Here is a 12680-nt window from a genome sequence, read left to right as displayed (position 1 = left end):
ATTTTTCAAGAAAATCCTGAACAGGATGGCTACTGACACCTTTTCCATTTAGACAGGAACTTTGCAACATGTTTATTAATAAGCTATATTGAAAGTTATATTACTTTTCCTGCTCACAATGGTTAGATTACTAAACAATAATTTACAGATGTTCAGATATAATTCAAAACGCTTCAAACTTCAGACAACCCTTTCATTGTGATTTCTATGGTCTGTTTCAAAATTATTTTTTCCTTCTATAGGAGATGCAGTAATTAGAACAAGATAATTAGAATTGCTAATAGTACAGTGGTTGCTCAACAGCAAAGTAGATTCTCAGCACAGGGCAGAGGAAGTCAAGCACAGAGGACTTGTTACTTTGCTACCATCAGCTGCATAGACTACTCATTAAAATCTGTGCTGAAAATGCAAAAGCACCCCTAAGCTATTATGATTTTCAGTCACGAAGCAGAAACAGACTTATGGTTGTGTAACAGCTCTAGGTCTTTTACTGAGTACAATTATTTACTGTTTACACGCTGACCATGGCATCAATCAAAATAAACCCAAGTTTCAGGAAGAAACACAGAAGCATTCCGAATGATGCACCTTCTCCACATTCCTTAATGAGTTCACAAAACTGAATGAGGAGATGTGGAGAAAAAAAAATCTGAAGGTTAAAATGTGATAACATACTGCTTGTCTCCCACTAATGATAAAGGGCCAAATCAGACCTCAGAGATGATGAACTGAATAAGTTCAGTTTTTATTTTGAGGTGGGATCTGAATGCTTCTGTGACAATTTTTGCTTCAGTTTTAAAATTGTTCTTAATTTGCAGAAAATAATTCTGACAGATAGGCCACAGGGTTCAAAATGATACAGCTCAGCCTTTAAAAGCCCTATCACAAGCTACAAGACGACCTGTGGCTTCTCTTGCAAATTATACAGCATATTATAATTTGAAGAAGGAAGTGAACAGATATCACAAAATACGTATATAAGTACATCTTCTTGGGATGGTTAAAGACTTACAGAATAAGATTCCATTTTTAGGAGACATATCCTTTTACTGTCCTCTAACTTCAGAAAAAGTGGTAACTGCTTTTATGGTTCCTATTAGCAGCAAATCTCAGAGAGATATTCAGCACATATTCTTACTTTAACCAATGAGAAGCAATCAGCTGCCTTTTTTCTCATATACATAAAAATCCCAGGTTAAAAAAAAGTATTCCTGCAGGAGAGCACTAGATCCAAAATAAGTTGGCTTGACTACATTTTGTTTTCCTGGCAAGGGAAGACCATTCTTCTGGGAACCAGCATTTTTTCACACCATCAAGCTTTCTGCTCAATAACTTCACAAGTTTCAGAGCACACAAATAATCAGACTGATGTGTCACATTTTAGTATCAATGGAGTAGATGCCTTGCACCACATCTCGAATTAAAATTAATGAGATTTTTCCCCTCCCAAAGACTGGGCAATGAATCTATTTTCTTAGCTTTAAAATCTTGTAAATATTTTTGAAGAACTTTAAATTCCAGTTCCTCTCTTTTCCTTCCAAGTATGGCCGTGATGGCATGAGAACGCTATAAACTTAAAGCCGTTCTTAAAAGGAGTTTGCAATTCTTTAGAATTCCTGACATTTAGAACTGCAGACATTATATACATGTAGGATTCAAAAACATTCATTCTGCGGGCAATTTGGAAAGCTGCCATAATGAAGGACAGAAGCAGAAAACTCCGTTCACATCTAGGCAATAGAAGATAAGAAAACTTAAGGTATTTATGCAATTTGAGATTGTGGACTCACGCTAGAGGAGGTAACTGACGGGTGGACCAGCGTCAGTGTCATTGTTACTGCTTTTACAATAAAATTGGCAATGCTGAGGCTGTAGTTCTGTAATAACACGCTGACTGTAATAACACACAGGCAAGTCTTGCTCCCTCTTTTTCTATCTGTCCCTCTTCCTGTCCCTGCAATTGGCTCTGGGGTCCTGCCTCATCCTTTGCACCAATTCTGAAGCTCATTAGAAGTCTCCCTGAGCTGATTCGATTTACTAACCCTGCAAGGAACCACCTAGACTTTTTTGCTGGGTGATTGAGTCAAACTGATTTGTGGAAGGAGCCCGTAAACAACAAAGACAAGTAATGGGAGTGTGTAGTTGGGGGAAGGTCAGTCTTTGCGGTAGTGGTAAAACTCTCAGATTCGCTCACACTGTCCCTTGCAAGCATGTCCGTATTCATTTTGGTGAACACCATGCTCGTATGGTGATGCAGAGGTCAACATGATCGTTTACACAGTTGCTCTCCAACGTAAGAAAGAAGAGGAACAGAGTGTAGCAGCATGGCTTTGCTACCACTGCTCTCAAAAAATAATTCCTGCATGGGGCTGATGCTACAGTTGTATTTACAGGTGGTTCTGCCCAGAACAGTTCCACTTCCATGTGGTTTACTAATTTGGGAATCAGTAATGAAAACAAATAAAGAATATTAATAAAAAGTATGACTATGCAATACTTGTCACAAAGACTTGCCATTTTCTTCCCAGTTTGGTTGTAAGTAAGATCTTCAAACGTTATTTAGCCTAATATATTATTTAAATAGAGAATGCTTACACTCCGGGGCTAATAAAACAGGCTTAAGTGAATGATTAGTAAATACGTAATTCAGCTGCGGTTAGGCTTTTCAAAGGTTATGCTTCCTGTTAAACAGGAAGAGCTTTGTTTCAAAATCCAGTGCGTATTTTTTTTACCTACCTGCATAGGGCCTCAATAGCATCTCTGTCCAGAAAGTCATGCTCTCGCTTGACTACAGTGATGTCAATGGGAAACAGGAGATCTGCAGGAATAGAGACAGACGAGAAATCAAAAAGACTCTTATTCCCAGTGGTGAATTATTTCAAAACAACCAGATGCCTCCAGTTCAGCTCAGCAAGATGCAAGTGACTGGCACTTCTAAAATAAACACATCATAGCGTCACAAATGCCAGTGAAATGCTTACTTTTCATGTAAAAGCTTTTGACACACAGCTTTGATGACGGAAAGTTCATGTGCATAACGGGTCAAAAAAATGAGCAAAATAAAGATGAAACACTGTGACGGGGAGCGAGGCAAATGGGATCCCCCTATCTGACATCAGAAGCTGAAACTGATGCAGGCTAGCTTTATTTAAAATAAATATACAATCTCCATCAAAGTACTAATATCTCACATTAAAGGAAAAAGGTCAGTGAAGCCGAAATCTCTGGAAAAGAATGAAAAACAAAAACTCCTTGGCTGTTAATCAAGCTATTTAGATGTTTAACACTATAACAACATTAATGAGATATGGACTGAAATGAAAGAAAGCCAAGCTGCTCGGAGGCCCATACTGCCTCCTTTCCCTAAAAGATTATTTAGATAAACAACCGGGAGAGCGAGGAGGAGGAAACAATGTTGGCAGAGCGCTGAAAATTTACTATAGCTCTGAAGGAGCAACCAGATATATATTATTTACTGTCCTCCACAGATTCCTCACTGGCATATAGGTCCTGATCCTGCATTCCTTGCACAGCCAAAACTCCCACCAAAGCCACTGGGTGTTCAAGGCACACAGCAACACAACAACAAACTCTGAATATACTGCTGCAGTTGCACTCAACTTTCCTGGTCCAAGTGATTGACTATGAAAGATTTTAATCTCCAGGGACTAGGGAAGAGTCAGTTACAATGACGAAAAGAATAGGACTGATAGGAAAGGCGGCTAACGTTATGTTTTTTAGACCAACAGTTAATCTGTCAAATGATTTTTTCCCTAATTTTGCCTCAGGAATAAACAAATAATGACATATTCTGCGAAACACAGGAAATATTGGCTTTTCTATATAAAACTGTAGTTTTATCAAAGCACTGCAACTGACAAAAGCTCACTGAAATCTCCTTTTTAAACGGGTATTACATGGGACCACTGCATATAGGTGACTTCTCAGAACTCTTGCAGTGTGCCTCATCGATCGATAGGTCACCCTTTCACGAGTCCAAACTGCAAGCTGAGAACGCGAGCACAGTCTGCTGGCATTTTCCACCGGTGCGGATGCTGTGAAGCTTTTCCTCTGAGAAAGTTAATACCTTAAAGGGCCCACAAGAAAACATATGGGAGGACTTAAGTGAGAGGGGTGACCAGAAGTTGATTATCTGTACAAATCCTATTTTTGTTATGCTGAATTTACATTGTTGTCGTTGTTGCCAGAGTTGCTTGAAAAGGACAATGGGATATTGTTTTCATGTAAGGACAGCTATCTTTTCATTGCGTGAGGCTAGATGTTGCTCTCACCTCTGCAGTTTTGATGTTTGGCAGGACATGGTCCTGAATTAGAACTTCATACGAGTTTAGAGTCTGTAGATAGAGCAGCGGTAACCATAGGCAGGCCGTGCTTTCTGAACCAAGTGATTTCTCATGAGACTTACACCGCAGCACAGTGTAAAACCCACAAGCCTACACACTAAGCTGTAAGTCTTGCCGCCAGTTTTAACAAAGACTGGAAGTACAGTCCTGACTATGCAACCCAAGAAAATCTGTCCTTGGCACCTTCATGGTATCAAAAAGGAGAAAAAGAGACATAATGAAATGAAATTTAATTTCTGAACAGGGGAACAAAAGTTTCACCAAATGCTGCTATTGAAAGTGCTGTTACCATCTCATATTGCCAATGCAGCTGCAAATCAAAGCTCAACTATATCATCTTTCAAGAAAGTCAGCTCAGCCAATGGGCTGCAATTTCCAACAGTTATTCACTGCAAATAATGGACTTTCTATGCTCATTCTTACAAGCAGCAGCTGGAGTTTGCTTTATAAAAATGAAGAGGCAGATAAGAGCGTGCTTAATAGTTTCATTATAACACAAGTTGTATTAAGTAGGGGGAAAAAAAACCTGAAACAGTAATACACACATAAAAAAGGACCTTTAGGATGTAAATCATTAAAACAAACTTCTGTATATTTCTGTACATCAGAGCTTAAGTACCGTAAGCCAAAACTGCAAGTTCTTGGTATGTTAGAGAGACAACAAAGACAGCAGTTTTGCTTGAGGAAAAGCTTTGTAAAAATGGATACACAAAAACTAAGTCCATCCCACAAAAGGACAAATACGGTGAATGCAGGAGTCAGCAGTCTCTTCAAGGAATTACTGCAAATTTGCCTGCACTGTAACAATGGCTTGTACGTTTTTTCTTCCCTTCACAGTGAGCCCGTGTCTAACATCAAACCAAACTGTTCTGAAAAAACATACCGGATTTGGGTATGATGAGGAGTACAGATGCACCCACACATATGCAGAACTTCCTACCTGCTCTCCACTAGGAGAGCTGGCTGGCTTCAGCTGGCTACAGCTTCTTCATTTCTGTAAGACTGGGCTCGTAGCTATGGATAGTTATATGCAAGAAAATATAGTTCATTTGCTTTTTAATTACAGGGAAAATACAACGTTGCTAACATATGATTTGTGTTATAAGAATATTTGGAAGATTCACACTAAAACAGAAACCTGGAACAAACATAAGACTGCAAAAGTGCTTCAGAGTCCCACAGCTGCAGATAGGTGTGTGTGTTTGGTATTGATGCCACCGAATGATCACCTTGAAACCTCAGGTGCCTACCTTCATAAAGCTGAGCATACTGTGGGAATCCTGCGGCTCGCAGCCAGTCGCAAGCTTCCTTGGCCTCAATTTCTGGAAGAGAACAGAAACAAGGCACCACGAGTTAGTGAACTGCAAAGCAAGAACTTCCTTTCTACCACTTCTTTTATTCCTGTTGCCAAATGAGCAGAGAGATATTCAGCTACTTCCAGCTGAAACACAAGTTTGCTGTTCCCAGTCTGCTTTGCTTTTCGCTACCGAACATATCTAGTTTCTGGAATGCCACTAGCGTTCACCTGCGATTTATCAAATGCTCATCAATTTAATAGCTGGAGAAATAGACATCGAGGAAGACTGCAGGAGTTATGGATTATTCTGTGAAGGTTTTGTTAACACTAGAGAAACCACTGCTACCATCAACATGAGCAGCATTTGCTCATTAAGTCATACAATCCTCCCGGCACAACTATTTTGTCTTGTCAGAAATTCCTAGTAGAGCTTATAATACTGTGTGCTTTAACAGCTTGTAGACAGTACTAATAAACCCAAGCATAAGAACAACTGGCACACTGTACTGCAGCTCACTCAAGCATACATTTATTACCCAGCGAGAACTGAGTTACACTGGAGGTCTTCAAGGCATTTATGGGTTACCTGGTGTATTACAGGAAATCCAGCTAACCTTCCCTCACGCTGCCCAAAAGAACTTGCCACAAAATGAAATAATTCGCATATATCTACATGACACTAAAAGAAAGGTACTATTCTGAACATGGTTTATATTAGCTTGTGAAGAACCTACATAAAAATTGCTACCTAATACAAGCAGGAAAAAAAAAAAAAAGAAATTGTTATCTCAGTAGATCGCAAACTAGGAAAATGTAAAAGATATTTAGAGTATTTTCTAAGTGTTAAGGAAACCGATTGGGACAACTTTGCTCATTCAAGAAAGTGCAACTGTGAATAATCTAGCACCCTACTTAGATCAAACAGACAGTGAGCAATCAGAAACTCTTAAAGTTCATCTGGCTTTGATTATATTCACTCTTCTTGATGGACCAGAAAAAGAAAAGCTTAATTACGTACAACTGACTAGACAATTTTGCCACCTACTTGGACAGGATACTATTGCTACTTGCTGCAGAAACTATGTGCAGTGAGTTTAATACGATTGCTCAGAATACAAGCTACTGCATATAGGGCAGCGAACAGCCAAATAAACATAAAACGTCTCAGGATTTTGGCACGTGTTATGAAATATTCCCCGTGAGGTACATGTACACAATTAACAGCAGATGAAACAGCGAACTTTCAGGGTCTCCAAAATGACAGCGGTCTTCCCCTAATTTTCCAATTAGCTACAACAGGGTTAGAAGAGTTGTGCTTTGCCAGACTGCTTTGCTAAGATACATATCCAAATCAAGGGGTTAAGGTGAGCCAAAGCACAGCATTCCAGATAAATAAACAGCTCGAAACCCACTCTCGCTGCAGTCGAGACAAGCAGGCGTTTGTGCAACTTGTGTTTGCTTCAGCTTTGGGTTATGGGACCACATGAGAGCAAGCACGTACAGGCATATTTACTTAGCTACTCATTAAGAAAAAGCATTCTTCAATTCCAGCTGCAAGGAATTGTAAAGTTATGCTCAAAATTGGATTTTAATTTCGGTAGATTCTGAAAGTATGTGGGAAAGATAATGAAGAAGGCAAAAAAGGAGCATAAAATATATTTAAAAGAAAACTTGTACTACCAACAGCGAGAACAAACAACAGAATATTACTAGATTGGATAAAATGAAAATATTATGCTAAAAAAATTCTGCAATTAATTTCTAAGAGTGCTTTCAATAAAATGCAGTATTTTACAGGTTAGGTCCTGTGGAAGTCACTGTTTCAAATAAAGAGTTCTACTTGACTAGAAACTGAAGAAATGATTCCTGATAACCAGTACTTATTTGCTGAAAAATGCAGCTAGGTGCTCATAGTGCAATTGACAGAAGTGTCAGATTCCTACCTACCACAGGGCTCTCAAACGTTTTTAAATATTTGTCCACAGGTCCTTTACTGAGCACCCCAGGTGTATAACCTGTAAAACGTTTCCAGAGCTACAAAATTATAAATATGCATTTATCAGACTTTTTTTGAAGGTTCTCAATAGCAACTTTGGGTATCTTTTCTGAAAATACATGTGTAAGTTATGGGGCAGTCATATTTTATGGGCATCCAGATGTCAGGTGCCTCTGGGATTTCTGAAACATATTTGCCTTTCACAATACCTTTGAGAATCCTACAAGAAGCCTATCTAGATCTTTAGACAGTGAAGTATCTAACTTATTCTTGGCTGGCCACAAGAGTTGCAAAGAATAATAAAACACCAATGTACCCCCTAATCAATTAGATTATGCAATGCCTAGGGCTGGGTACAAGACAGCATCAAGCATTTGAAAGCAGTATTAACTTGCTAACAGACAACACCATTGCCAATTTCTGTCTCAAACATTTTGGGAAACCCACAGCTCCAACCTCTGGCTCCTGGTGCAAGCACTCAGGTGCGCAGGGGGTCTAGGAAGTTGTCCTGAAGCAGCAGCTGCGCGTCACCTCCTTCCACACCACGCCTGAGTCAGAAGGGGACATGGCAGCGGTGTAGGAGACTGCAGAGCCCTATAGATCATAGAGCCTAGCCAAAACATAAAAAAAACCTAGCTCCTTAGCTCAACTCCAGCTGGCCGAAATCAGAACTGCTCCTAGAACATATCAATACAGTGTGACCAGACAAACAGAAAGGTGACTCCAAACCCAGCTCCCTCCTCTCAGCCCTGCTCGTTACAGAGGAGCCAGAATAGGAACAAAAATGTGTATGCATGTGAAATTTAGGCAGATCCAAATACAGCTAAAGCGAGAATCCAGCAGAGTCTATGCCTAGTAGACTGCACAGTAACCTCAGCACACAGAACAAGCTTCCTGAAATAAGAGATTTAGACTTACACACCTGAAGGCTTGGACAGGTAAGAAGTTCACTCCCAGAAGTTAATTGGAATCTGCCTTTGAGAATAAACTAAATTAGTTAAAACAGGGCTAGGTAATAGGCAAATCATTTAAGCCAGCCTGGAAGAAAAAGCTCATTCCCACACTTCCCAAGTATCAGCTTTTCTTCCAGCTCAGAAGCATCAGCCCTCCAACTCTTGGTTTTCCAGTAGCCTTGGTTTCATATGCAGGTGGACATCAGCAGCACGCACAGGTCCTCATCATCTGAATCAATGGCATTTGGGATAATGAGAGACAAACATGAGAGGAAGGACAGACCTTCCAAAATCTTTTTCTCCATTACTGTATTGATACAGTTTTAGATGGGACAGGACACCTGGAAACGTTCATGCAGTCTCCATGGATCTGTCTTACAGATCATGACCTGAGCTACGAACTCGTTTCTCTGCATCGCGTGTGTTTGGTCAGGGCTCTCAGGGAGTGGGGAAGGTCACTTGCAAAGGACTTCTAAACTGCTTTCCAGCCTGGTTTACGGAAACCCTACTAAAGCCCTAAGCATCTGCCATGATTTGCAAAGCCGTTCCCCGTCACGGGCACACTTCATACAAAGACCTGGCAGCTAAGCTGATGCAACTTGCTGCTGCCAAGGGGTTGGTCTCACTCCCTCCTCTTTGCTCCTGCAGGGCCACTTCCTTTTTAAAGCTAGCCACAACAACAGACTCAACTCCTAGTGTCAATTGAAACCTTTACAATAAACTACAGTTCAGTATATATTCCAGGCAAGAAACGTATGTGCAGCTTTACAGATGTATATCATGTGCTGTCTCCTGTGCCCCAGCTGCAGACTCTTACATGAAAGAATTTCTAGCAAGAAAGAAATTACACTATTATTTTCAAATGTCTTGATATACAAGAAATTCTCTTAGAAGGTAAAACAAAGTAAAAACAAAAAAGGAATACAATGAAGTCTTTATTCTTTGGTGTTGTATAAGCAAACAGCAGGCAAGTGTGTTAAAGAGGAAACAGGAAATTTTTATTGGAAACAGCTTTATTTGCTAGCCTGTTTCACAAAGCAGGCCTACATGTTTAAAAGAAGGGTAGGAGTTCCTTTTGTGCAGGGTTGGGAACCATTAGTCCTTATTTACCCACTTCCTGGGGGGTTAGGATGAACCCATTCTTCCCATTTTCACTTATAGTTTGGAGAACTCCTAACCACCTTCTTTTTGTTTAACTTCAGCTGGAAGCTTATAGTTTTAAAACTTCATAGCAAAAATATCTCAAAATACACCTTGGTCAATACTGCAATTACAGTTGAGAAAACTCAAGATGTATACAGTCTTTGGTTGAACAGTACTTACTATAAAACAAAAATAAAAACTTGCACATTTTGATGTTGTACTAACGTCCTTTCGGGAACGGAAAAAAGAAAAAGCAGTCAGCCTCTGTCTTCTGTTTTCAGCAGAAATAAAAAGATCTCTTCAAAAGGTAAAAAGGTTGTTTCGTTTCGCTTTGTTTCTTTGCTTTTTGCTTCCATGAAATAGTAAGCAACTTAAGCACTGGCACTTTCAGAGTCCTCGGGACAAGGTGCAAACCAGACGCATCTTCATACAGTCATGCATTTGTTTCATTTTCACCTAAGTACTAAACAACATGAACAACTAGTTCTTCCAGGAGATGGTTTCCTCTTGACTCAACTCAGACACCTTTATGTCCATATTAACACCTCCATACACACATCAGTTCTACTGATCTCACCTTTTTATTGTGTTCAGGCAGTGGATTTGAAATGTCTGTAATGAGACTTTTCAAATCAATGCTGTTTTAAATAAATAAAATTTCAGCAAATATAGGCTTCACTGCTGAAGGTCCCATTCTAATGCTCTAACAACCAGGTTGGCTTTTTTTTTTGTTTTATTTTTTGACCAGGTTTTTCATTGTAGTTGAAATTCACTGTCTTTCTTTTTCAGAAAAGGAAAAGAAGCTCAGAAGCTTGTCCTCTTGCTATAATTGCATCAGAAATTACTTGTCCCTACATATAGTGCCCCTCTGAAATTTTTGGTGCTCTGCAAAAATTTATGGTCAATTCTAAAACACTGTTCCTGAGCTGCTAAGAAGCTTGAGGTCATTTTGGATCATATTTTTAATGCTAGCTGTGGCTTAGAGCTCAGAAAGCTTCTTGGGATAGAATTCCACCACCCGAGTACAAGCAGTCGTTCTTCCGTGTGCTTTAATTGCATTCCTGACATATGAATTGCGGTCCCAAAACTAGATTTGATCAAACTATTCCTTCCACTCGGTGTGTGTATGTGTGTCTGTATATATATATGTAGATGAACATGGATGGAAAATCTGAGACAAACCTGGAGCAAGTTGTACTATGGCAGCTGCGTACAAGTGAGCAGGCCATGCACTGACAATGGTAAGTTAGTGCTAAGCAATTTGTCCTATGCCTGCAGGCCTTTAGAACAGGGACAGTACGACTTTTCCTAAGAGTTAGCCTGTTCATGTGTCCATGGCCTTAGATGGTTTTCACTTTGAAGATAGGAGACTGTAGCTTGAAAATAACAAAATTCTTTTTCAGAAGTCTGTTTTTTCTCAAATTTATATAATTAAATATTCCTTAGGCAGTGTTATTAACTTAGTGCTGCCTATCTTTCAAGAAACCAGCACTTAGCAAGTGCTAAAGAAAGCAAAAAATGTAAGTAATGAAAAACAACATTTTATAAAGATAATGCCCAGAAGACAAACACTGAAACTTGGCCAATCCGCTGATAAAGACTCAAAAAATACGAGCTAGGTAAGTCTGAAAATCTCTTTAAAAACTCTTGTCAAACTCTTAATACATTTGGAATCTCTTCTTATTCTAACAGAATAATCTAATCTTATAACACATTCTAAGATATTATTGTTAAGTTGACTTTATTGTCTCACTTCTAGAGATGAATCCTTAGTTAAGTTAATACAAAGAGATAAGAGGCATGGATTCTGCACTGTTTGCAAGGTTTTGAAGTGGAAGCTAAACACCCTTCCAAGAGGGTCCTTTTTGTCCTGTCACCTTTAAAGCGCAATTTAAATTTTGCAATAGTAGCCTATTTTGACATACTCCTGTATTTCACGTTCCTCATTTTACCTTCTACAGTCAAATGCTATGTGCTATGATCTCCATTAACTCTGCATGCCTCAAGAGTCAATTCAAGCAAACACGGATGCATGCACAGCTTTAAAAATATTTCCTCCCAGAAAAAAAAAAAAAGTTTCCCAGAAAAAAAGAAAGTTCTTGAAAGAAGCTATATATGGCACCAAATATATACGCTGCTTTCTAGTCATAAAACCCTAGAAAGAGGTGATGGCAGGGAATGTTACTGAAGATTCTCTAACTATGTGATGACGACGAAAGAAACATGCTCCTTGTGTTACTGCTGGCTTTGGGTTAAACATGGGAATGGATTTTTCGAGTTATCGAACCTTGTAGCAAAACAGTAACTATGTTGCTGATGTTACCTATAAGCCACAGGACACTGGGAGAAGAATCAGAATATGTGTGGAATTTGTGTGAGAACAGATTAAAAAAAAAAAAGGAAACAGATGTTTAAGATTATATATTGATATTTTCTCTAAAAATAAAAAAAAAAAAAAATCAGGAAGCCTGAACCTTATTTTTCAGCAGAGCTTCTGGTAAAAGAAAATGTCTTCCATTGATGGAAGTAAGCAACTACATTTGCTTATCAATAGAAGTAAGCCATTAAATGCGCATCAGCTTTAAATTTGTTCATTCCCTTAATGATGAAAGCTAAATTAAAAAAAAAGTGTATGATTGGTTTCCAAAGTACCTGTATGTTGGCTGTATTTAATTTCTCTCCTCACCAACTGTACCAGGTTATACAATAGCTTTTATTGCATATCAATCCTCTTGGCTAGCACAGGAAACACAATACCACTTTCGTGAATCAAAATTCAATTAACTTGAATGTCCTTTTCATAGTCTTGAACATATCAAAATTACTCCAAAAGCTTTTCAGCTCAAAACTTAAAAAGGGGAACCGCATTTGAATAAAGCTTTTTTAAAAGTTTAGGGACTGAGCCAACGCCTGCTGAAGTCAATGGG

General features: G+C 39.0%; 1 protein-coding gene across 4 annotated transcripts in view; it reads right to left on the bottom strand.

Moving 5' to 3' along the window:
• Positions 1 to 12680, bottom strand: part of DLC1 (DLC1 Rho GTPase activating protein) — a 233323-nt gene that overhangs the window by 20427 nt on the left and 200216 nt on the right. For all 4 annotated transcript variants that reach the window (XM_068942801.1, XM_009665886.2, XM_068942799.1 and 1 more), the window contains 2 exons: positions 5615 to 5686; positions 2737 to 2818 (listed from right to left, as the gene is read on the bottom strand). In XM_068942801.1, the coding sequence (XP_068798902.1) occupies positions 2737 to 2818; positions 5615 to 5686 (154 nt within the window). The remainder of the gene's footprint in view (positions 1 to 2736; positions 2819 to 5614; positions 5687 to 12680) is intronic.

Source organism: Struthio camelus, chromosome 4 (assembly GCF_040807025.1).
Source record: "Struthio camelus isolate bStrCam1 chromosome 4, bStrCam1.hap1, whole genome shotgun sequence".
Lineage (NCBI taxonomy): Eukaryota > Metazoa > Chordata > Aves > Struthioniformes > Struthionidae > Struthio > Struthio camelus.
This window is presented reverse-complemented; position numbering and strand designations above follow the sequence as displayed.